The sequence below is a fragment of the Coloeus monedula genome (assembly GCF_965178545.1).
Source record: "Coloeus monedula genome assembly, contig: HAP1_SCAFFOLD_89, whole genome shotgun sequence".
In the NCBI taxonomy this organism is placed as follows: domain Eukaryota; kingdom Metazoa; phylum Chordata; class Aves; order Passeriformes; family Corvidae; genus Coloeus; species Coloeus monedula.
This window is the reverse complement of record NW_028120812.1, coordinates 36,042-61,639: the sequence shown is the minus strand read 5'-3', so window position 1 is coordinate 61,639 and position 25,598 is coordinate 36,042. Positions and strand designations below refer to the sequence as shown.

General features: G+C 56.8%; 1 protein-coding gene across 1 annotated transcript; it reads left to right on the top strand.

Annotated features, from left to right (window-relative positions):
• Positions 1 to 20,631: 20,631 nt before the first annotated feature.
• Positions 20,632 to 25,289, top strand: LOC309585647 (maestro heat-like repeat-containing protein family member 7; the record flags this gene model as incomplete). The annotated part of the gene is made up of 14 exons (XM_082303569.1): positions 20,632 to 20,743; positions 21,007 to 21,071; positions 21,179 to 21,526; positions 21,710 to 21,858; positions 22,115 to 22,262; positions 22,494 to 22,681; positions 22,764 to 22,901; positions 23,164 to 23,278; positions 23,451 to 23,588; positions 23,829 to 24,005; positions 24,132 to 24,287; positions 24,446 to 24,547; positions 24,927 to 25,029; positions 25,171 to 25,289. 14 exons carry the CDS (start codon positions 20,632 to 20,634, stop codon positions 25,287 to 25,289), a joined length of 2,058 nt encoding a protein of 685 aa, XP_082159695.1.
• Between the last annotated feature and the right edge of the window lie 309 nt (positions 25,290 to 25,598).

Genomic DNA, 25,598 nt, shown 5'->3' with positions numbered 1-25,598 from the left:
AGATTTGCCAGATGAAAAACCGTTTGCACCTGCTGGGTTCATGCAATGCTTCTTCTCCAAAAGCCACTGGCCATGGAACCGCACAGGGCTGATTCTGTAGGCAGCAACCAGCCCAGGTGTGCCAACTTTCACCAGTTCACCGGGCAGTCAGGGCTGGCTTTGGGGTCAGCGACCCCCAGGGACCCCCAAAGAGACCCCCAGGGCAGAAGAACGGATGTGCAAAGGGGTGGGGGAAATCTGCAATGATTTTGGGGCAATGATGATCGTGTGTGTGTGTTTCTTGTGGGACAATCTGGGAATGTGTCTGTGAAACACAGTCTGCAAACAGGAACATTCCTGAACTCGGCACACACGACTTTGGGAGGGGCTCTCCCCTCGTGCATCCGGCCCAATAAAGAATGCTGCTGCTTCGTGCTGCGCTGGTGCTGAGGAGGTTTTGTTTCACTGAAGTTTTGGTAACACCTCTGTGCCTGTGTCACAGACCCACAGAGCAGCTGTGATGTCAGAAAGGGGCTGTGTGACATCACAGAGTGGCTATGACATCACAGAGTGAGCTGTGACATTGCAGATAAGGCTGTGATATCACAGGGCAGAGGTCTGACATCATAGAGTGGATTATGACATCACTGAGTGGTTGTGACATCCCAGGGTGGCTGTGTGACATGCCTGGGGGTTGGATGCCATGGCAACCCTCAGCAGTTCCAGTTCCCTTGGAAACCCCCCCAGGCCCCATTGCTGCAGTCAGGCTCCGTGGCCACTTGCCCGCAGAGCTGTGGCTGCCCTCGGCTGCCATGGCAGCCCTCAGGACAGAGCGGTGCCGGGCTGGTGCCAGCTACAATTGCAGTGACACTCGCTGATGCCCTCAGGTGCCACGGCAGCGGCCACAGGGACCCGTTCCTCACTTTGGTGCCACGGACACCAACACTTGGCCCCGCTGCCATGGGCATTGGCACGGTCACCTGCACTCAGGGCCCGTGGCCGGGCACTGCTGCCATGGACACGGGCACGGAGCCCTGGGCCACAGTCGGCTGCCGTGGCCACCAGCCCAAGGTCCTGTAGCCAGGGCCGGGGCATGGAAAGGAACCCGTGGAGCCATGGTGATGGTGGGTGGCCATGGGGTGCTGCTGTGGGCTGGGCCAGAGGGAATTTCCTTGCCAGGCCTTTCTCTGGGGCTGTGTTTGGCTCTGTGCTGAGCACAGCGTTGCTCACACTGAGATGGTTTTGTTCTTGCTGAGCTTGCACAGAGCCAAGGCCTTTCCTGCCCCTCGTCCGGCCACGCTGGCGAGGGGCTGGGGGTGCGGGGGAGCTTGGCAGGGGTCACAGCCAGGACAGGTGACCCCAACTGACCCCAGGCATATCCCAGACCACAGGACATCATGGCCAGTGTATAAAGTGGGGGGAACAAGGAGGAAGGGGGGACATTCCAAGTGAGGGTTTTTGTCTTCCCAGGTAACACTCAGGCAGGACGGGGCCCTGTTTTGCTGGTGGGCAGGGTCAGCACCAAAGACACAGACACCAACTGAAGGAACTGTGTCATTTGCTACAGCTCAAAGCAGCAAAGAATCACAGCAGGAGCAGCTCAGCAATGCCCCCAATCATCAGTGCCAAAGATTGCCTGCAGTGATTAACCAAGATCCAGCCCCAGTTCCCCTCAGACTTTACCATCACCCAGAGCCACCCATCAGCTGGGGGCAGCTGTCCCAGCCAGGGACTGGAGAGCCACTCCCGGACACTGGGAATTCCTGCAGCTGCCTCCAGCCACAGCTGAGGCTCCAACCCCGCTGGGAGAGGGCCCAGCTTTGACAGTGCTGGAGAAACAAACTGACAGCACTTCCAGTGCGGGAACATCTGCTTTCATCCTCCTCTGGGCTTCCTCCTAAGCCTGGCCAGGGCTCAAGGAGGAGCCAAGGGAGCTGACTTTGACCATACAGCCCCAAACAAGGCCAGATGTCGGATTTCATGGCCTTGTCCGGCTTCTAAACACAGAAAGGTCAATACATGTTTCACTAATGAGTGGATACATCTATCACAGCGCTAATGATCATGCATATTTTGGTAATGAGCAGATACAAAGATAACCTTTGGTTGGAAGGTTCACCCAGAGGTCACCTTTGGCTCAGGGCCTCTTGTTCAGGCCTCAGTCAGGCCTCTTGTCCAGGCCTTGGCACTTCAGGGATGTGGTTTAGTGCTGGGCTTGACAGTGATGGGTTAATGGTTGGACTCGATGAGCTCCGAGGTCTTTTCCAACAGGAAGGATTCTGTAATTCCAGGATTCAGCCAGGTCCATGGCACCAGCATGACTTTGCCCCAAAGTCTCCTCTTGCTCAGCTCTTATGGCCCAAGGCTTCAGCTCCTTCAGCTCCTGGTGCTGAGCTGCTCATGCTGAACGAGACGACTCAGAGAGAAGAATACAGCTCATCCAATTCCTTCTGGCACACGGAGAGGGGAGGCTGTGAAAAGAGGAGCATTGTTTGCTGTGGCCTCCTCTGTGCCCTTCACGCCTTTCAGCGCTTTGAAACAGCCAAGAGCTTTCTCCAAGAGTGCAATGAAGCAGCTGTTCCTGCTCCCAGTCTGTGCCCTTGACTGCTTTTGTCCCTCTTGCTGTGCCCTCTGTGCCCCCGGGGCTCGGTGGCTGCTGCCCAGGGCTGTGGCACTGGCACAGCTCCAGTGCTCGAGACCCTCCTTTCTCTGCCCTTGGAGCTGCCTGCTCACAGCAGCCTTTTCCATCTGCAAGCTCCACATGGACAGGGAGTGCCCACCTCTGCTCCTTGCACACCCTCCAGGAGCCCAGGGCTGCCATCTGCAGTCCCTGCTGGCACTGAGGGCTCCCAGTTGCCCCAGGCTGCTGTGACACCGCTGCCAACGGGAGGGAACAGCGGCAGGGGCTGTGCTGAAAGTCAGCTCCATTTGCTGCTGCTGCTGCTGCTGCTGCTGTGGGGGTCATTTGTCCAGCCCTGCCCCAGAGTCAGGGATCAGATCCAGGCCCTGCTGCTGCTCCCTCGGGATCAGCCACAGTTTGGGTGTTGCTGTCAGTGCCAGCAGGAGTGGGCGCTGGAGCAGCGGGTGCTGACAGTGCCCCAAGCCCCGGGGCCCAAGGGGTGCCTGGGCTGCGGGGCTGGCAGGGAGCTGCCCCTTGTTCTCCCTGTGCCTCACGCAGAGCTGGGCCGCTCACAAGTGGGGCAGCACAGCAAACAGGGAGCCTGCGAGTCTCTGCCAGCCCTGTCTGCTCAGAGATTGGGCCTTGGAGCTGCAGGGGGACAAAGGCAGCTGCTTCTGCTCCCTCTGCGTGGCCCCGTATTCAGCAGTGCTGCTCCATCATTTAGGATGTGTTTTCTGTTTAAATTAATAGAAAAACAAAAAAGAAACAACCAAAAACCAGAAAAAATCATGAAACCAAAACCCAAATGTGGAGTGAAAAATCTTTTGTAAGTCTGGATTAAGAGGTAACTGATCTTTTCAAAAAGACAACTCAGGTATTTGTAAATATGCTGATGGCATTGATCCATCTTACTGACCTCAGCAGTCCTTTTTTAAAGATTCTGGGCTTTCTTTCCAACGTTGTTATTTTAAACTGTGGTTGAAGCAATAGGAAATTGATTGTGCCCTGCCAGCTCCGAGCAGGACTGGCAATCTAAACTCTGTCCCACCCCAACTCATGGAGAAGATGCCCTTCCTTCTCACCCTGTGAGTGAGCTGAAAATTCCCTCTGAAATTGTCAGGGGGTTCTTAAAGACGCAAAGTCCCACTCAGGGCTTTTTGCTCTGGTTTGGCACTGGAGAAGGACAATTCTTCATCCATCAGCTCCAGACTGCACTGCCTCAGGAACACGGCCCACTCGCCAGGTTGGGCCCACTCGTGGCACTTCCAGAGGAGGAAGAAAGTGCAATGGCACAATTCCAGCCCAAAAGGAAGGAAGAGTGGGACAGACAGAACACCCTGTGCAGATCCAGGCGTTCAGCTGGGACTGTGCAGAGTTTGGGTGCTTGCCAGTGGGATGTGTGTCCCTGCCTGCAATCTCTTGGCCTGCACGAGAGTCTCACTCACCTGCAAAAGCAGAAAGCTCCGTTGCTGTGCTCGCAAGGGGCTCGTCTGATGCAAAGCTGTCAGAGCCCTGTGAGGGGAGAGCGGGCCCAGCCGTGCCCGGGGCTGAGCCCCAGCACAGCCCTGGCAGAGCCTGGAGCAGCCTCAGCATCTGCAGAGCCTGGCTGCAAGGAGAGAAAGCAGAACCCGCCCGTCAGCTGAAGCCTCCTGTCCCCTTGTCCCAGCTGCCCGCAGTGCCCAGGCCGTGCTGGCCGTGCTCAGAGCTGGGCCCAAAGCTGCCCAGCATTGCTGCCTTTGGGAGCAGAGCAGGAGGGCAGGACACGTGCCCAGCCTGCAGCCAGCCATGGCACATCCACCTCCTCAGCAGCTGCCCAGAGCCCAAAAGCAGCTTGGCAGCCACTGAAGAATTGGCTGCAGCTGCCCCAGCAAAGGGGGAACCTTTGGTGCCCAGCCAGGCCATGCCATGCCCAGCTCTGGCAGCATCCCCCTGGCTCTGGACTCACCTGCACACTGGCCGTGCAGCGTGTCTTTGGAGAAGGTGCCACAATCAAAGTCCATCATCTTCAGCTGCCGCTGGCCAGCTCCAGGAAGAGGTTGTTGTCCTTGAGCTCGTCCTTGGTGGCTCCAGCAGCAGCAGCCCCACCTGGTACAGCTTCTCCAGGGGCTCCTTCTCCTTCCCTGGGGCCACACCAGGCTCTCAGGGTTCTGCCCAGGGCCCCAGCCATCAGTGAACCAGACAAGCAAAACCAGGGGGGATGGTGGCCACCAGTGCTTGCCAGAGCAGGCCTCCAGCTCAGCTGCAGCCCAAGAGCTGCGGGTTCCCTTCTGATGCTCCCTGCTCACAGCTACAGGCAGGACAAAAGAGTCTGCTTTGCTTTGCCACTGATTGCCAAGAGATGGGTGGGGCTGTTACCTGCCAGGCCCCTGGATCACACTGTGCCCGTGGGGCTCTGCCATCCTCTAGGGCACATGAACACCCTGCAGCCAAGGCTCACTGAAGAGCTCTTCCAAGGACGGCCTGGCCAAGGGCTGCATGGACAAGCACCTCTGAAGAACATCCTGGCACTCGGGGCACAGAAAGCAGAAACCACCAGGCAGCTGCAGAAGGATCCCGCCCGCTTTGCCCCCCGTTCCCGTGCCCAGGCCATGCTGGCTGTGCCCAGAGCTGTGCCTAAACTTGCCCATGGATTCTGTGCTTTGGAGGGCAGCAGGAGAGCAGGACATGTGCCACCTGCTCAGAGCTGCCAGAGCGGGATGCTCCTGAGCCCGCTGCTGCCTCCCAGCACTGCTATTCCCCCCGTGCCGCAGAGATGAGGATCCACCTGGAGAGAGCCGTCCTGGGAACAGGATCCGCCCCCAGATGATCTCCTGGCCCCTCCTGAACGGGTGCTTCCCCACCACCAGGTGGTACAGCAGGAGGCCCAGGGACCAGATCGTCGCTGCCTCGCCGTGGTAGCGTTGCTGGTGGATCCACTCGGGTGGGCTGTACAACAGGGTTCCTGTGGAACACAGACTGAGTCCATCAGGGGATGCTGCTGCTCCCAGAGCCTCGCCCCAGCATCCCTGGGCACACAGGGGCTGCACCAGAGGCACACGGGGTGACCCGCTGCCCTCTTGCCTGCACCTGTGACTTGTGTACAAACTGGTGTTGGAAAAGAGGCCACTGGTGTTGGAAAAGGGCAGCGGAAGCCCTGGGGAGGCCCAACCATGACATGCAAATGAAAAACCCACCCAGTGGTGGGGAAAACCCACTCTCCTCCCTGCCTGCAGTGCCCCAAAAAACATCAATAAGCCAAGGCAAACAAGGGCAGCGGAGCAGTCCAGGCCCTTCCTCGCCTGCACACCAAACCGGCCGGTGCACGGGGTCTGAGCCCCCTCTCTGCTACCCCCATGGGGGATTTTGTTGGGCTGGCTGCCCCCACTCCAGCCCCAGCCCAGGGCAGAGTGGGTGCTGAAGGCTGACGGCAGGGTTGGGAACTGGCCCCCTCCCAGCCCCACCCAAAAGCAACTTGGCTCAAGAATTAATCCCATTCTGGGAACAATGAGGGGAAGCCCCGGTGCCACACCCAGGCTGGGCCATGAGATGCCCAGGAGCATCCCCTGGGAGGGCTCACCTGCAAATTGGGTGTAAGCTGTGTCCTGGAGGAAGGTGCCGCAGCCAAAGTCGATCAGTTTCAGCTGCCCGGTGGCCAGGTCGAGCAGGATGTTCTCGGGCTTGATGTCCCGGTGCAGGACCCCGCAGCTGGTGCAGTGCCGCACGGCCTCCAGCACCTGGCCGAACAGCCCCCGCGCCTCCTCCTCGGGCAGGAACCTCCGCTGCGCCAGCAAACCCGACAGGTCCTGACACCGCTCCGGACGCTCCAGCACCAGCAAGAAGCTGCTGGGCAGCTCAACCCACTCCAGGAGCCGGATGACACCACGGAACCCAGTGGACACCTTGTCCAGCAGCACGATCTCCAGGGGCGCACGGGCGCCGTCGCGCTGCGGGAGGAGCACGGTGCCGTCAGCGGGGCTGAGGCCGTGCCAGGGCTCTGGGACCCCTCACCCAGCCCGGGACGCTCTGCGGCCCCCGCTCAGCCCCCGCCCGCTCTCCCTCCGGGGCTCCCGGCGGCTCCCAACCCGCCGGGCCCCGGCTCCTCGCCGCCCGGCACGCCCCGGCTCTGCCGCTGGCCCCGCTCACTCACCAGCTCGCCCCAGTGCCGGACGCGGTCCCGCGGCACGCATTTGATGGCCACCTGCGAGCAAGGGGCAGCAGCAGGCTGAGCTCACCGCCCGCCCCGCTGCGCCCCGGCCTTCTCCTCCTCCCTCCTCCTCCTCCTCCTCCTGCACCCTCCTGTTTCTCCTCCTCCTCCTCCTCCTCCTCCTCCTCCTCCTGCACCCTCCTGTTCCTCCTCCTCCGCCGGCCCCGCCACTCACCGGGGCGCCGTCCGCGAGCCGCGTGCCCGAGAAGACGCTGCCGGAGCCGCCGCTGCCCAGCAGCGAACCCAGCCGGTACCGCTCCTGCAGGGCCTCCTGCGCCTTCCCTGCGGGCGACACGCGGCCGTCAGCGCTCGGCCCGGGGCCAGACACGGCCCCCGACCGCCCCCCGACCGCCCCGGCCCGGGCATCCCCATCCGAACGGGACACCGGCGGCTCGGGGCCGGCAGCCGCGCTCAAGAGCGGCGGAGCTCGGGCCGGGGAAGCCGCAGCGGAGGCGGCGGGAGCGGCCGCGCCCCGTGTGTCCTCCGCGGGCCCCGGGAGGAGCCGGGGCCGGAGCCGAGGCCGGAGCCGGGGCCGGGGCCGGAGCCGGACCCCGCGTCGGGGCCGGGGCCGGGCTCGGGACAGGCGGAGCCAAAGGGTGGAGATGCCGCCCCAGCCCCGGGCACTGATGCCCGCCCGGCAGCGCCACAGCCAGGACGGCGAGAGCCGGGCGGAGGCGAGACCGCGGCGGGACGCCCGGGGCCGGGGAGGGGGCGGCCCCGCCTGGGGCCGGGGGCGGGCCTGGGGCATGGCCCGGCCCGGCAGGGGGAGGGGGAGAGACCGGGAGAGGACGGGGACACCGGGAAAGGGACACCGAGAGAGGAGGGGGACACCGGGAAGGGGAGGCGGGGAGAAGGTGCGGAACAGAGGGAGAGGAGGAGCAAGAGCATGAAACGGAGAGTGTGGAGTCGCTTGCGATTTCGCTGCTGCCGCTGCCGCCGTTGCAACTGAAGCGGCGGGGCCGTTTGTCCGCGTGTCCGCCTGTCCGAGTGTCCGCGTGTCCGAGTGTCCGAGTGTCCGTTCCCCGCTCGCCCCGGGGGCAGCCCCTGAGTCTGTGCAAACACGGGAACATTGCCGTGTCCAGCCCGGATCCAGAGTCCTGGCTCCTGCACGGTGGCAGAGGAATCCCCTCGGCTGCTGCTGTGCCTTGTCCCTGCTGAGGGTCAGACACTGCCGGGCCACATTCCCTGCTTGTAGAATTCGTGCCCGACCCAAGCTCTGCACTTTTGTCTCCAGCACTGCTTTCCAATAAAAACAGGGGAAGGCAAACTGTGTGCAGCTCATGGTATTTCAGAGTGTCTAAAACTCGCTAAGGCACAGATCTTAGAGGTGAGATCCATTTGGAATTCATGGGATGGAGAAGCAGTGCAACATGAGAAAGGGGAGCACAGAAATAGAGAGGAAAACACCTCGGATTGTTTCTTTCCATTTTCATTTCATTTCTGGAAAACTGTTTCAGTTTTCTGGGAATCTTCTCCACAGTCCTGTCTGCTCTTTTCAAGAACCTCTCCTGGGGAACAAGGTGCAGCTCCTGTCACAAGATGTGCCACCAACTGCAGCTTCTCTTGGCTTCCCACACTGTGAGTGCAGCACAACTGCTGCAGCAAAGCAGGACAATCGTGTGGAGACCTTTACAAGTTGTCCTTTCTTTTCCTTGTGGGCTGGGCAGTTGTGCCATCGGTGAGGTTTTCATTGTGGCTGTTCTAACCTGAGAAACCAGGAGGTGGAACCAGGAATTGTTAGGGACTGCAACCCTGGCTGAACTCAGAGAAAGAATCCCCAGAGCCTGCAGCCAGAAATGGAGAGGTGTGTGATAATCATTCCCACATCTCCATGGGCATCTGGAAAGTGATCTAGAGCATGAAAATGGGCTGACAGAGGTACTTTGTTTCTGTGTTCAGTTTAGATCAGTCTACCTCCCTTGCACTGGTATAAATCAAGAGCACAATCCGTTCATGCCAGCTGGACCTCTCAGACACGGAAATAATCTGAAAAGGAGAAATGCAGGGAATGATTTGGTGAGCTTTGTCTGGAAGAAGGGTGATTTTTTTTCTAATAATTTCTAATCCATTTCCTCTGCTTTTATCCTTCCTAACAAGGCCATTTGCATCCCAGATTCCTCATCAAATGAGAACCCTGAGCTTGTGGAACTGCCTGAAAGATGCCCTGTTCTTCTGCAGGGACACTCAGGCTGAAACAGGAGCTGGAGCCCTCTCTTGGGAAGCCTCCTCCCAGCTGGAATTTGTGCCGTGCTGGGAGAGCAGGAGGGGGAGAGCGATGGGCGCTGTGTGGGAGGAGCAGGAGGTTTGGGCCGCAGGACGTTCCCTCTGCGCCGCTGCCCCGCAATCGGCGGCCGTGCCCAGGGCTCCGGGCTTCTGAGCATTGCAGTCTCTGCTAATCGTGATGCCTGTGACAAAAATACTGTTCACTGTCATGAAAGCACTGTGAGTAGCGCGGATCAAGAGAGGCAATTGCAGTTTTCCTGATAAAATTCAGGTGGCAACCAGAAGAGGGGCAAGAGCAGCCGCGATCTCCAGTTCCCAAGGCAAAGGCAACAACAGCCCCATGCTGTCAGCTCAGGGGGAGTAAAACCGTGCTGAGAGCAGCGCTGGAACCCGATCCTTCCTTTTTTCTCTGAAGGCTGGCTCAGGGCAGCACAGCCGGGCCCTGAGGAATCGGGGCTGTTTGGCGGTGATGGTTGCTCTGCTCCAGAATTCACCTGGAAAAAGCCCTTGGGAAGCCGAGGCGGGAGCGGGCGGGAAGGGCCGGCGCCCGCTGCGCTGCGGCTCCTGCTGCTGCCAGAGCCGGGCGGGACTCGGGGACAGGGAACGGGCCCGGGGGACAGCAAAGGCTCGGGGGCTGCAGGGATGTTCGCGCTCGGGCCAGCGCCGGCACAGAGCTTCGGCCTCGGCATTAACCCCGAGGGAAACGCTGCGGAAAGGCTCCGGTTCAGCCTTTCTGTGCTCGTTGCTGTGAAGTGCCCGAAATAAAAGGAGAACAAGCGGGGCCTGACCCCTTCTCCTTGGGAGGAGCCCCGTGCCTGGGGCTGTGAGGGGCCGTGAGGGGCTGAGAGGGGCCGTGAGGGGCTGAGAGGGGCTGAGAGGGGCTGAGAGGGGCCGTGAGGGGCCGAGAGGGGCCGTGAGGGGCTGTGAGGGGCTGAGAGGGGCTGAGAGGGGCTGAGAGGGGCCGTGAGGGGCCGTGAGGAGCATCAGCCCTGGCAGGAGGATGTCCTGACATGTCCCTCCCTCCCTCCTTTTCTCTTGTTGCCTTTTTTTTCTTTTTTATTTCTCTCTCTCTCTCTTGTTGGAGAGGATGAAAGTTTGGTAAGAAAGTTTCACAGATATGTAGGCTTGGCAGAAAGATCTATGAATGTAGAAACTGAGGATGAGGTAGAAATGAAACCAAGTTTTGATATAGAGTAAAAGATGTTTTGCTGAACCACTGATCACTGAATAGCTGAGAAGGCAAAGGTTGGAGATGAGTTGGAAGGAGATTTTTATGATTAGGACAAAGGTATGTGACTACAAACAAAGACATGTTTTTCACCAAGTAAATGAGTCCCAAGAAGAGCATAAGTAAATAGAAAACATGTTTTTACCAAACAGAGAGCTATCGCAGGCAAACAAGAAATGTTGATGTAGCAAGAAGAGGGGTCTGAGAATTTTCCACTGAAAGCTTAAATTGTAACTTACTCTTGTGACTGGATAATAATGACTATAATATGGTGATGGTAGTAGCTATGATAGGCTATAGGCAAATGTAAAGGTATTGTGTCTGCTGCTTATTGGTTGTTATGTATTAAGCTACTCAGCAAAGAAAAGTATCTAATGCTTTGTAACTTGAACAGCGGGTGGCTTCAGGTATGCCTACAGCTGGAGCTGGCAGCTGTAGGGCTGGCTCTGGATACCCACTCCCTGAACTGCTGTAACTTCACCTATGCAATAAAAGCTTTCAAGAGAGCCGCCTGAAGTCCAGACATCCTTTGTGAACCTTTCTCCTATACTTTTGCAAAAAAGACAATAAACATGGCACAATGAGCAGGATGCAAAAAATAACCAGTAGGGCCGGGCATCTAATTTTAAGCAGATTTTTGATCTATCTTGCAATTTGCCAATTGCCAAACAAACTGTTGAGCCAATCAGATTCTGATTCTTCATGCAATTTTGACACGCTTGTTTGTAATTCTATAATGTGGGCATGAATCGATTTTGAATGATCAGACAAATTCATAAAACATGTTCTATCAAAATCCTCACATCTACATCCATGTGCTAGCAACAAAAAATCAATGGCAGCTCTATTTTGCAGTGTAGTGTGCCTTACTGAACCGACACCTGTTCATAATCCGGCTAAAGCAAGGGAAGTAGCGTTAGCCTGCCAAGCTAGCCAACATCCTAACTTGTTTAACAGTCCCAGTGCTTTAGCAGATGCTATTTGTGGAGAAAGGAAGGAAACAGCCCATCGAGCACTTGGTTGCCAAACTTTGGTGTTGTCATCACAATCAGGGGCAAACGCACGGGTGCTGCGTTTTCCCCTCCGTAGTTTATGCTGTAAAATCATAGCTATGTGTTAGGTGTTAACAGTGAGAGTCATCCTAAGCTGCAAGGACCTCCCTTGATGTGTGATGGAATCGCAGCCCATGCTCGGTCTCCGCAAATAAAAACACCCCTGGAGGCAAAGTCAGAGGAACAGTAGTAGAGTGTGAAATATGTGGTGAACTGGAATTGCACCAGGCACTTTCCTCTGTAAATATGGGTTGGTTAGGGGAAACATCCCATACTTTGGACTGATCAGATCCAGAGTAATTAAACTTAACACAAAGGTCCATTGTCACAGATCCTAAAAGCTCTATTTCTTGCAGCTCAAGAGTTGCCCGGGGAAGGTATGAAACCCACTGATCTCAAGCATCAGCGTGATTGTGTGATTGTAAAAGTTTGTTAACTGCCTTAGCCTTTGGCCAGTCATCTATTGGCAAGCCAACAAGGCCGGTAGAAAGAGGATTGTCAGGAGTAGCAGTGGCTATGCACAGAGTATCTTGCCCTGTCGCATTGGCCAGGGTAACTCACATGTTGGTTCTCGGCTGACTGACAGGCCAAGCAGAAACAGCAGGCAGTAAGCTCAGCAAAACTGACAAGGACCATATTAGCACCTGCATTTTTTTGTTATTCGTTGCTATTTGGGCTCCAGTGCATCTCAGTGCAAGCCAATACCCTTGGTCGCAGGGATATCAGTGCAATACAGTCCTCCTTGCTCTCGGAGAGATTGTCAGTCCAACTGTCAATCTCCTCAGCGTGTCTCACGATAAAATTGATGGGATCCCAGCTCCTGATTTATGGAAGACACAGAAACAGAGAGGATTGCACAAACCTAGCAAGAAAGTGCAGAATGCTAAAGCAAAAAATAGGGGAACAGCTCGGCCTACGGCACCCCCGGAGCCTCAACGGGACTTCACATCTGCTTGCGGAGGGCCCACCGCGAGCGGGTCGGCTGTTCTGGGGGAGAGAGAGGGCTGGGGGCCCTATTCTGACCTGTATCCCTGGAAAGACACTAGGGAAATAGTTCAGCATGTTAAACAAGAATGAGATAAGGGCCCAGCTCCCGTGCAATCAGCACAAAAGGACTGGCGGCCTCCTGTGGAGCTTGAGATACTTTGGAAAAACTGGTCCTCACAAACTGTAAAAGCCTGGACTGACAGCAGAGCGGAGGCCTCTTTACATTTATGGGAATCCCAAGAAATTTAAAGGACAACCAGTGATTCTTACAGGTTTGGTGGGGGGAAACAAATTGAAGCTGTGCAAACACAAATCAAAATGAAACTAGGGAACCTCCCCAGATGATTGCATTCAGTTATGATTGTCCTGGTCCCTGAATATATAGTTGGGATTGGTATCTTAAAGGGACTGGCTTTAAATTTATCCAACGGTTTGTATCAGTTTGGGACAAAGCCTTATATCAGTGCCCGACCAGTTTTAGTCAGGCAGGTGAAAATGCCCCCCGTGCAGATTCCTGCCACAACTAAATTGGTAACCGTGAAGCAATACCAAATCCCGGGGGGCACGAAGACATTTCACCGGCAATTAAAGACTTAGTGGATGTTTTAAAACCCACTAGAATGGCTTGGAATGACCCCGTCTGGCCTGCCAAGAAAAGTGACAGGTCATGGAGAACGACCGTGGACTTTAGAGAATCAAATAAACACAGCCACCTCTTGCGGCAGCTGTACCAGATATTGTTCCTTTAATAGAAAAAATCCAGGAACACTCTGGAAGAACCTGGTATGCAGGAATTGATTTGGCTGATGCTTTCTTTGCAGTACCCATTGCTGAGGAGCAGGGGCGTCACTTTGCCTTCACGTGGCAGGACGACACTGCGCACTCAGCACATTGCCCCAGGCATGTGTGCACGGCCCAACAATTTGTCATCAAACAGCGGCCGAGCACTTGGATGAAATCAAACTGACTCCTCATACGCAACTCATTCATTATATAGATGACATCTTGGTCCAGGGCAGCAATGAGGAGGAAGTGCAACAAGTCCTTGAATTAGTTGTGGATCATAGGAAACAGAAAGACTGGGAAATTAACCCTACCAAAATTCAAGTGAAATTTTTGGGAATTCAGTGGCAATGTGGGCATCGGGAAATCTTCCCCAAAGCCCGACAGAAAATTTTAGAGTTTGCAGTGCCACAAAATAAAAAGGAGGCACCAAGATTTATTGGATTATTCGTCTTTTGGAGACAACATATTCTGCATCTGAGACAAATCTCAACCCCTTTGCATAAAGTAACCAGGGGAAATAGGCAACTGGAATGGGGAAGTGAGCAGCAGGCTGCCTTTGAATTAGCCAAAGAGGCTATTAGCCAAAAAGGCCTTTAGATCTATGGCCTATGCAAAAGGGAGAACTTGAGTTAAATGTACCTGTAAATGGGTCACATGCTGATGGGAGCCTCTGGCAGAAACAGGGAAAGAAAAAGGTTCCCCCGGGGTTTTGTGGGAGGAAGTTGCCAGAAGCAGGAAACAACTACACACCTTTTGAGAAACAGTTATTGGCATGTTATTGGGCACTGAGTTTTGGAAACTGAACAACTTAACCATAGGATATGAAGTGGCTCTTCATCCGGAAATTCCTATTGTGCAGTGGGTCAGAAGGTCCCCGAAAGCCCATTGGATTGGGCACGCTCCGGAGTGTGGTATTGTAAAGTGGAAGTGGTATATTCGGGATAGGGCCAAGCTGGGAACGGGGCAGATAGCCACTCTTCATGAGCCAATAGCAGCTGGCCCCGGGAGGGACCAAGACGTGAGTGCCAACTTCACAGCTGAGAGGGAATCTCCAGGGAAGTGGGAAAAGCCTTCAGATCAACTAATGCCACAGGAAAAAGAACATGCTTGGTTTACGGATGGGTCAGCTAAATATATAGGAGGGAAAAGGTTTTAGAAAGCAGTAGCTGACCATCCTCATTCCGAAAAGTTTCTAGAAATGACCAGTGTAGGTGCTGGGGGGTGCTCGGTGCGGGACAGATGGTCGGGACGGATGGATGGAGACGGATGGTGACGGTGAATGGAGACGAGAGATCTCTGTAGTCAGGTCTTGGAACATGCGGTTTATTGCGAAGGGCGTGGGTACAGGGGCATTGCTTAGAGCTGCAGCTGGCAGCTCTGAGCAGGCCCAAGAGAGCAAGAGAGTAAGCGGGTAAGCAAAGAGAGAATAGTAAGAGTCTACAGTAAGAGTGTATAGTAAGAGTGTAGTAAAAGGTGTATAGTAAGAGAGAGCACGAGTGTCTGAAGTCCTGGTTACAATACAATAAATCATCTTCTGTACTGAATATTCTAATTGTCACTAACCAATCTAATACAAGATACAAATCCTATAGCATTTACATACAGCCTATAAGAGTTCTTATATTACCATAGAGTGTTACATCTTAACTTCTAAAAACTACTCTTTGGACCCCTTCTGCTGAGCTAGTAGGGTCTGCTCTGACCCTTGGACCTGTCTGCAAGCAGAGGGTATTGTTCAATCAAGAGGGGATTACATTCAGTTGGCCATACCATTGTTTTCCAGTTGTTCAGTAACTAAGACTTGGTATCTCAAAGGTGGCTTTCATTTCGATGTCGCTTATAGTTTTCATATTCCCAAAATCTTTTGTCAGGCAATCATATTTATAAGGCCTTCCTGTTTCGTCTTCCCCAACAGACCAGAGAGGGGAAAAGCAGTCAATATGCTGAATTCTGTGCAATTGATATGGCTTTAAAACAAGAAGATCTAGGAGAATGCCTTTCCTATACTGCTTCTTGGTCGGTAGCTAAATGGGTTCGCTCCATGGCTACGGACATGGGTAGGCAGAGCCTGGAAAATCTACTCCAAAGAGGTCTGGGGAAAGGAACTGTGGAGTGACCTTTGGCAAATGGTACAAAGAACTGATGTGACTGTGATTCATGTTGATGCCCATAGTAACGCAGACACTTTAGAGCTACTTTATGACTCTGTTGCAGGCAACCGGGCAAAGATTTCCCAAGCCAGACCAGAGTTCCCTCCGAAGGAGGATCACGAAGGCTCGGCAAAATGTGCACACCAAAAATGTGTGCACCTTGGACAAGAAAGCCCCTTACAGGTGGGCTCAAGAGCGTGGCATTGCCATGTCACTCGATATGAGTAGAACTAGAATTGCTCAATGCCCTGTGTGCCAACATATATACAAACGCCCGGTGCCAAACATTGTAAAAGGACCGCTGGGGAGAGGAAAATTGCCCGGACCAACTTGGCAAATGGATTACATTGGACCTTTACCCCAGGACCGAGGGTGTAAATATATCTGCCGTAGACACATATCCTGGGTATTTGGTTGCCCATCCTTGTGAGAAGGCCACTCAGCATAGCACCATCTGTACTATAGACACAATAATTCTGTATTACGGAATGCCATTACTGAGTCAAACAGATAATGGGTCTCATTTCCAGAACAAATTCATTCAGCAGTACGCTGAGCAGAAAAACATTCCGTGGGGTTTTCACATACCATATTATCCCCAAGCTGTGGGATTACCTGAGCGAATGGATGGGCTATTGAAAGAGCAGTGGAGAAACCTGGGAGATGGACACCTGTCCTGGCGGAGAACCCATCTCACTGATGCACTGCACATCCTTAACAATAGGCTCATCAGGGACATGGACACAAAGGCAGGGGACGGGGCTCAGAGTCAAAGTGTGTCATGATTTGGTCAGAGAAACGTGGTCTCTTGACACCTCGCTAAGTAAGGGAAGCTCCCAAAGATGGGGACATGACGAACGGCCACCTGAGAGAGTCATACAACATTATGGACCGGCTCCATGGAGCCCTAGCCAATTGGTGTCAGGGGCCAGAGAACCTGCCTATAATCTGAATTGGATAATAAGACTGCAAGCTGTCTCGGAGATAATTGTTGGAAAAGTTCGGGGACTTTGGCGGGGGAAGACATAGCAGAACAACCAATATGGTTGATAAAAGCAAGCTCCGTTTATTAGCAATCCAGAGGCACTTACATAGTATATCAGCTTGTTAACACTTTATTGGCTTAAACCTATCAGAGCGCATTTCTGCTTCTACATAATTAGACTACGTTGGCAAGCTTCTACTAGTTATGTTATGATTAAAGAATTCAGAGTTCACCCTCCCTTCTCCTGGTCAGTACATCTTACCTGCACAGCTGCACATCCTCAAAACTCCCTGTTTGTTCTCAGGCTTGTTTCTCACACAGGCATTTGCTTGCAGGCTTTTTCCTTGCAGGCCTTTGCTTCGTACAGTTCTTTTACTGATCCCATAATTCTATCAATGACCCATGCCCCTGATCCTCTAACCATTCTTCAACAGATAATAACTAACCAGACGGCTGCCGCCCCTGACCTTATGGCCGACCGATCCACGCAAACGCGGAATGCGATTTTCCAGCATCGCGTGGTTTTAGACTACCGGCAGAAAAAGGAGGAGTCTGCAGGAAATGAATTTGCAAGAAAATGAATCCAGCTGCTGCTTACAAATTGATGACAATGGAGAAGTAGGAAAACAGACGACTAGGGAGATGAGAAAATTAGCCCATGTACCAACCCAGACATGGGAATGTTGGGAACCAGATATATTCTTGTGGCTGCCAGGGAGTCTGTGGCTCAAAGGGGCCCTTTCTCCTTTCCCTTTGTGCAGCTGCTACCTTCTTGTTTATTCCTTGTTTCGCTCCTTGTATTGTACGACTCATCCAGCACACAGTACAGGGAAGGCAGCTCACAGCTACGCCTCAAGATCAACCCACCCTATATGCAACAACTGCAGAGGCAGTCTGACAACCATGATTCATCCTGTAAGTCAGAGGAGCAACTGATGTGCTGAGGCCTGAGCAGCAGGCCTCAGCCGGAGCTGACCTACGAGATGAACCCTGGCCAACCTGTGACTAACACCATCAGTATTATTCAGCTAAAAACAAATGACAAAGATGCTTATGCTAGCTGTTTAACGCCAAACGGGCTGCTTTAGAAACTTTCCCATCACCGTGTACAGTTATCTGCAAGCAATGGATAATTTAAGAAGCTTTCCCAGCTGACATGAATAAAGGTCTGTTTGCAGGGTGTTTGAGGGGAAACCCTCCCAGGCAAGGCCTGGGCACTGGCCAAGCTTTGGCCCCTGCTGGTTGCAAAGTGTGCCATCAGATCCAGGTGTTTCCGGGCTAAAAACACAATCAAGTCACTTGGACTTCCTGATTTGGGCCTATAAAAGCTGGACCCACGTTTGGGGCAAATTTGGAGACCTCACATATGGATAGATGCCCCCACAGGATTTTCCCAAGTGACAGGAAGGGTTCTCCAGCTCCTTGCTGCGAAACGGGGCTCCCCAATGACTGCAGATCTGGATGATGGTAAGGTATTTAGGCAATTGGTGATGCATCTTTCTAAATCAATCTCCTTTCTCTTGGATAGTAATATTTAGGTGCATTCATTACCTTGCTTATTTTTGCTTGTTGCTAAAGCCAAGTGCCTAGTTTTACCAAATGTATTGTTTTACGTTTGAGGTTCCTTAATTTCACAGTAAAATAAGAGCATTCTTTCCAGTGCTGTCTGTGTCCTTTAAATCGCCTCTGCCCCTTGGCAGAACAACAGGAGACCCCTGAGGGGCTAGGGTGGTGGGAAGGCCCGAGGAAGTGGCTGTCAGAGGCCATAAGCAGCCTCCAGGCAGCCGCCTCGTTCCTGCCGCCCGGCTGCTCTGGCGCTTCCCCTGAGCATCTCCCAGGCCTGCGGCAGAAGCCCTCAAGGCTGGGCCTCAGCACGAGGGTGGGGACCACGCCGAGGTGCTGAGGCTGGGCTGGCTGGGGACAAGGAGGGCAGGGGGGCCCTGCTGGGGCATGGCCCCTGGCTGCTGCCAAGAAGGGGCAGTGGGCAGAGGCAGGGCTGGCGGCCAGCCCAGGCCCCCGCAGCTGCCCAGGCCACGGTGCTGTGACTCAGGCCCCCTCGACACAGAGCTCTGGGCCCGCACAGCTGCTGCCACCATGGGGAGGGCGGCGATGTCTCCTCGAGCAGGGCTGCCGAGTCGCTGCTGCCGAAACAGCTCTGGACGCCACAGAAACAGCAGCAGAGTGTGCACAGGAACAGCAGGAGCCCCAGTGTCAGCACCAGCTCAACAAGGCATCCGCACCAGCCGGGACGCCAAACGGGGCCATACTGTGGGCACAGCTGCACGTGGCTGGGCAAAAGGCTCCAGCAGAATCGGCCACAATGGCTTCCTCTTGTCTTGCCAGCCTCACAGCGACGCTTGGCAGCTTCAGCTGCAGCCTGTGCCCCTGACTGACTTCAGTGGCCGTGCTTGAGGGCAGACTCGCCTTCCACAGTCAGGCGTCCCAAGGCAGCAGCATTGCTGCCATCGTGACAGAGAGACTCTGATGGGACACAAGCCCTGCACTGCAGCTGCCATCCCTCTCCTCCATGCAGGCCCCTTAAAGACACGTACGTGAGCTTCCAAACTAAATCCTGGACTTGCTTGGAACAAAGGAAGATGCAGCCGGCACTAAAGAAAAGCAGGGAGTGCTGGCAGACGTTCAGGGGCGGAGGGAAGCACTTTGCTGTGTGCAGAGGAGATGGCCCGGTTCACAAGCTCAGGCTTTGCTGCCAGAAGATCCTGCTTTGCTCTTGCTGGAGGTCATTCCCTACCAATGCCTGGCCCTCCATTGTTCCTGCATCACGGCTGCTGGACCTGTGGCAACAAGTGTGTCCCGAGTCCATGTGACAGCAGAAAAGGGTGGGACCTGTGTGCTTCCAGCGCTTGTCTTGGCTGCTCCTTCAGGGTGCTGGCACCATCATCAGAGACACAGAACAGCTTCTCCTCCCACAGCTATCCCTATCCTCTGCGCTTCCCCAGGTGGCTCCCTTGATGTTCCCTGGGGAACCTCCCTGTTTGTGGCCGTCCATTGCCCTGCTCAGCAGGGACGCAGTTGTGTTTGGACGTGAGCTGCCACAGCCAGACACGCAGCAATGGGAAGGTTGAATATCAGAGGCTGGGCCGATTCTTTCATATCCAGAATGCAGGAAAGACAGAAAAGCACAAGGAAACATCACAGTGTCTCTGTAGAATCTCATTGTCCTGTGCAACTCAGCAGCTGATGCTGTTCTGGTGCTACTGCTAATCCCTTCCATGAAAAAATTCACTCCAGGAAGGAACAACATCTCCTGTTGGATACCAAGTGCTCCCCCCAGTCACTCCAGCTGCTCCTGCCAACAGCCCCCTGCAGGAAGGAGCACAGACCCCAATGCACCTTGGCTTTGGCTGCCCTCTGGCAGAGAAGCCCCCGGGGGCACAGGTTTCTGGGGCAGGAGACGGGCACCAGCGCTGCCAGGGCTCAGGGGGTGGCAGGTCTGCTTCGGAGGGGACTCTGCCACACCTGCTGATTTCAGTGCTCCCGGGCCCCAGGGCTCAGAGCAGCATTTGCGCCCTGGCCCACACGTTCCTTGTCTGTGTCACAGCCCCGGCTTTAGGATGGCCACCAGCCAGGACGTGTCCCAAGGAGGCCGTGCCAGCTTCTGTGGAAGACCCCGAGCCCTTCCCGCGGCGGCTGCGGTGGCAGCCGTGGGGGCTCCTGGTGCTGCCCCGAGCCTGCAGAGCAGGGGAGCGCTTGCTTATGGCTGGAGCCGATGCTAAAGTTCCTGTCAGGCTGCCTTAGACACTTGGGGCAAGGCATTCCTTCCAACCTGGGCCACTTGGGCTGGGCTGGGGGCGGCCCCGGGGCAGGTGGCAGCGTGTGCAAGGGCCCTTTGTGACACGGTGCAGCACGGTCACCGTGGGATGGAACGGGACAGGGTGTCCCAGGGCCCTTTGTGACACGTGCTGACATAGGGGCTGGCGGCGACGCAGCCACGCCACAGTGCTCGGAGCACGCGACGGGACAGGACGGGACAGAGCGGTGCCGTGAGGAGCCCCCGCACAGCGCACTCGTTCCTTGCCGACCCGGAGCTTTTCCGAAGCGTTATTCCTGCAGGTGACCTCGAGGCCAGACCACAGGACTTGGTGACCTGTGGCCTTCTCGAGGCTTCTCTTTTGCAGGTGCCCTCGAGGGCAGACCGTGGGACTTGGTGCCCCGGAGCTTTTCCGAGGTATCTCCCATCCCTGTGGCCGGTGCCCTCAAGGCCAGACCGTTGGCTTTGCTGACCACAATCCTTGACGAGGAGTCTCCTGTCCTTGTGGCAGGAGCCCTCTGAGACCAGGGTGCAGGACTTGCTGTCCTGTAGCCTTCCGGAGGCTTCTCTGCTGCTGGTGCCTTCAAGGCACAAGTGCAGGACTTGTTCACTCAGAGCTTTCCCAAGGAATCTCTCTTGAAGGTGCCCTCGAGGCCACACTGTGGCATGGCGGGCAGATTCCGTCGCCTGTTCAAAGTGTTCAGGAGGAAAAAAGGCCCTGGAGCTGCCCCAGCACAACAGCCCAAAGAGCTGGAGCAGTTCCAGCCACGGCAGGATGGTGAGTGACAGAGCTGGGCCACAGGGCTGATGGCAGCAGCCAGCTTGGTGCCATCCCATCCCGTCCCATCCCATCCCATCCCATCCCCAGGGAACAGGCCCATGGATAGGCTGGAAGAGGAGCCAGGCCAGACCCCCTGCAGCAGCCGTGCTCCATCCCCTGGGCATCCCGGGGCTGTCCCTGCCTGGGGAGCGCAGGGCTGGGCTGTGTTCTCCGACCTCTCCCGCAGCCCCTCAGCTCTGGCTGCGCTCGCTCTTTGCCAGATGCAGCCCTGGACCGGACACAAGAGCAGGACCGTGCCCACGGCCGCTTCCGGAGAACAGTGCAGGTACCTGCAGCCATCCCCACCTGGGCTGGGCCTGCTGTCGCTGCTCAGCCGAGCACCGCGCCTGGAGCACCCCTTGGAACATCCCTCTCTTCTTTGTTCTCCTGCAGATGTTCCGGAAGTTCATGTGCATTCGGCGTGGAAAGACCAGCACCACAGCAACTGAGGGCACAGCTGAGCCTGACTCTGGGCTGACCGAGCTCCAGGCAGAGCCTGATGTCAGCACAGATATCACTGCACCCTCAGAAGACTCTGACAGTCCAATGAATGATCACACGGCGAAGACTGACGGGGCAGTGACTGAGGACATGGCAGTGACTGAGGACATGGCCATCACAAACACTGACACCGGAGAGACTCAGGGCATCCCAAATACTGACACTATGCCCATTCCCACTGGGATTCATGCTCCCAAACTGGATTTTTTTGAAGAGAGTGCTGCTTCTCCTCAGCAGCAGGTAAGCAGCCTGGGGCCAGGGCTGGAGACTCCAAGGATCGTGTGCCCCCTCAAGCCACGGCTGCTGGGCCCCCTCAGCCTTTGAGGCCAGCACAGTGCGGTGGGAAGGGAAGCACTTCTTGGGGGCAGCTGGGGAAGTTGCTCCCTTGGACAGTGCTCCAAGTCTTCCCCATGCCTCCTCCAGGTGCCAGCCATGGTGAGGAACATTCACCAGAGACTCGGGTCCCATGTCACTGTGGATGCCTGGCTGCAAATTGACATTCTGAGGCTGGCTGAAGAGCACCCCGCTGATGTGGTGCTGACCCTCCTGCGCTGTGCCCCATCGTGCGACAGGTACGGGGCCCAGCTGCCTTGAGAGCTCAGGGCTCACCAGCCCTTAGGGCCCATTGCCCTGTGCCGCTGGTCCAATGGGGTCTGCCAGACAGGTGGAGAGCTCCAGGACCCTCGGGCCCCTCTGTTTCCTGAGCCTGCTGCCATGCTCCCTCCCTGCCCCTCAGGGCACCGGGGCTCTGTCACCTGGGCCCCCACAGCTGCACAGGGCGTGGTACTGTGACTGAGACGCCCCTGACTCAGAGCTCCAATCTCACAGAGCTGCTACAATGATGTGGAGAATCATAGGATCATTGGGACCAGCAGTGGAGAAGGTGTTGCCAACGCTGCTCTGTGTGATGCAGGAATGGCCACTGCATAGCACGTCCACCTCTGATGGGGATGATACAGATGTCTTTGCCCTGGCTGTGAGTTTCTGGAACTGGCCTTTACTCACCCTGAGGTCACATCCTCACCAGCTCTCCATCCTTCCCCCACTGCATCTCCTTGCCTCAGGCGCTGGGCTGAAACCTGGCCTAGGGCAGGCTCAGGGGGCACCAGGCCCGGTGCTCCCCCTGCGTCTCCCCTCGGGCCCTGCCACATGGACAGCTCGGCACTGAGGGATGTTCCTGAGCTGTCTCGAGCTGCTTCTTTTGCAGGCAACTCTGGCGCTGTGGGTGATTGTCCAGGTGCCCGAGTGCCACGAGGCAATGATCCTTTATTCAGCCCGCCTGTTTGTGACTCTGCTCTTCCAAGTTGTCATCACCACACAGCAGGTGCCAGAGGAAGTTGATCACTTCTGGAGAGCATGCCGGGAGGAACACCACCTTCCCACCAACCCCAACAGGTCCCAGTCCTCCTGTCCTTCCCATGCCCTTGTGGCCAGCGCCAGTGCTCCCAGTGTGACCTGGGCTTTGCTCTGTGCACAGGTTTGCAGTGCAGGCCATGAAGGCTCTGCTCTGTCGACTGCGCTGTGACAATGAGGTGGTGGCTATGGAGCGCAAGCACGGCTGGGACACGCTGCTGTGTGCTGACACCCAGCACTATGCAGTGGGTCTGCTGGCCAGGTGAGACCCCCTTCTCCCCACTGCCCCCGGCACTTGTGCCCTGGGCCCGAGGTGCCCCACACAGTCCCTGTGGGGCCTCGTCACCGAGGGACGGCCAAGCGGACTGGAAAAGGCTGGAAGGGGAGGGTGCCCAGAAGAAGCTGCCTCCCAGAGCACCCAGATCCCCTTGCAACGTGGTGGGGAAGACCAGACCTGTGTGAGTCAGTCCTGGGAGAGGTTTGCCCCCTGGCTCAGGGTCTTGGTGCCTTTTTCCCCCTACCAGAGAGATGCGCCAGGTCTTGATCCCCTTCTGCCCCCGCATTGCATTCCACCTGCTCAAACCACTCAGCAGGGAGGAGCCATGCTGGGATCTGCCCTTCCTGGCTTTCCTTGTGGAGGTGAGCCTGACGGCCAGCGCTGCCTCGCTGAGCTGCCTCCCGCCTCTCTGCCCTCTCGTAGCCGCAGCTGCCTGGGACGGTGCCCGCGCCCTGCGCTGCTGCCCGGGCCCAGCCCTGGGCAGTTCCGGGCTCCTGCCGGCCGGCTCCCCTGTCACTGCCCTGTGCCTTTCAGGTCCTCGAGTGCCTGGACTTAAGTAAATATGGTGACAACATCCTGGAGATCATGCCCAGGTACCTGCTGAGCGAGTGCAGGCAGAGATGTCGCCTGGCACTCAGAGGCCTCGTGGTGCTCAGCAAGGATCCCGCCATGGTGAGAAGGCGGCAGCGGCTGAAGCTGCGCTGGGGAAAGCAGTCACATGGGCTTGGCTGGGCTTCAGGAGCTGAGGCAGCTGCTCCCAGCTCTCCTGCCTCCCGGCTCAGCTGCCCCAGTGCTTCGGGACAGGCCTTTGGCCTCTGGGCCCTGAGGCAGCAGGGTGGGCTTGCAGGGCCAGGGTGGTGTAGGCAGTGCAGCCGTTCATGGCTTCACAGCACAGCCTTGTGTTCCACACAGGCCAGAAGAATGGGCAGCCTGTCTCAACGGCTTGTGGAGCTGCTGGGCGATGCAGACGGAGAGGTGGTCAGGATGTCCCTCTCTGTGTTCATGAATGTGCTGGAGAACAAAGACATCCTGGTATCCAGCACCACTGCCCCGAAACTGGCTGAGGCGCTCTTGCCACTCTTTGAAAATGTAAGGCTCTGTGCCCCCAGCCACTGACACTGGCTGCTGCCCAGACACTTTGTGCCCTGTGGATTTTTAGGCCGTTGCCCACATGGGCTGGAGAAGTTGCTGCTGAGCTTTTTTCCTTTACTCCAGGACAACAGCAATGTGCAGATACTCTCCATTCACCTCTTCTGCAAGGTGATGGAGTTGGTAGTGGACGAGGGAAAAAAGCCCCTTAAGACAATTGTGTGCCAGAGCCTACTCCCACTTTTATTCCACTGCCATGATGAGAACCGGAACGTGGCAGAGGTGAGGACTTGTGGGCTGATGTGTCCTCCTGGGAGGGGGCTCAGCTGCCTCCTGCCCTGGGGCCTCGCAGGCTGCAGCCTTCTCCTGGCCTTGGCACAGGGACGCGGGTCCTGTGCCCTGGGCTGTGGTGCCATCTCCGTGTCTCTGCTGCTCTCCAGGCTTCTCGGGAAACGCTGATTTGTGCGGCCAAGTTCCTGAAGAGGAGAAATCTTGGGCAGCTGGTGAAGAAGGAGCAGCTGTCGAAGTTTGCCGAGTGCCTGGTAAGGACCGCCTGGAAGCCTAAGCTGAGCCTGGAGAAGTCCCCTGCCCCTGGCGCCCAGTGCGTGGGGCTGGCAGCTGTGCTGCACCAGGGGCGCCAGCCTGCGCCCCACACGCTGCTCCCTTCCCCGGGCTCTGCTCCAGGCTCCTGTGGCCCCGAGCCGGGAGCCGATGGAGCCCCGGCCCCGCTGGGCTGTGGCGCGGGGCGGCACCGCGGCTCCCCGGGCAGCAGCCGGCCCTCGGCCCCCTCCAGAGCCCGGCGCCAGCGGCTGCTGGCCGGGCCTCGGGGCCGTGCGGGCAGGGGAGGCCAGGGCTGGGCGCAGAGAGCCCGGCCAAGGGGCTGAGCCCGCGCCAACCCTTCCCTCCTGGCGCTCTCTGCAGCTGGCAGAGGACAGGAGCCGAGCGGCCGAGCGCCTGCACCAGGCGCTGCCGTTCGTGGAGAGCCCACAGGAGTCCCTGCGAGAGGCGGCCGCCAGGTTCATCGGTGAGCCACGAGCCCGGGGCCCCTCCCCACCCCGCCCCGCCGCAGCTCGGCCCCAGCCCCGGCTGCTGCCTCGGCAGCGGGATCCGGGCCCGGGGCCGTGGAGCCCCGCCTGCCCTCGGGGCCGCTGCCGCCCTCTCGCAGCCGTGCCCTCGGGCGTCAGGATGCGGCAAGGGCCCGGGCTGAGCCCTGCCGGGGCAGGAGAGCGTGTGGCCACGGGGCTGGCAGCGCCGCTGCGAGCGAGCTGTGCCGCGGGGCCGTGACCGCCTCTGTGCTCCCAGGGACTGCCAGGGTGTTCTTGAGGGGGCACAAGCAAGAGCTCCAGGTCCTCAGCGAGGGTGAGTGAGGGCAGCGGGCTGGCAGCGGGGGCTGGCGGGGGCGAGCTGCAATGCCTGGCTCGGGAGCCGCAATCCCTGCCCTGGCTGTGGGGGCTTTGCTCCGTGTGTGGACTCGGGGTGACGTGGGCAGAGCACAGAGAGGTTTCAGGGACACGGTGGGGAGGTTCATGGCCAGCACCTTCTGGCTGATCTCCTTGGCCCCTGCTGTCTTCTGGCCATGGCAGGAGCTGGGTG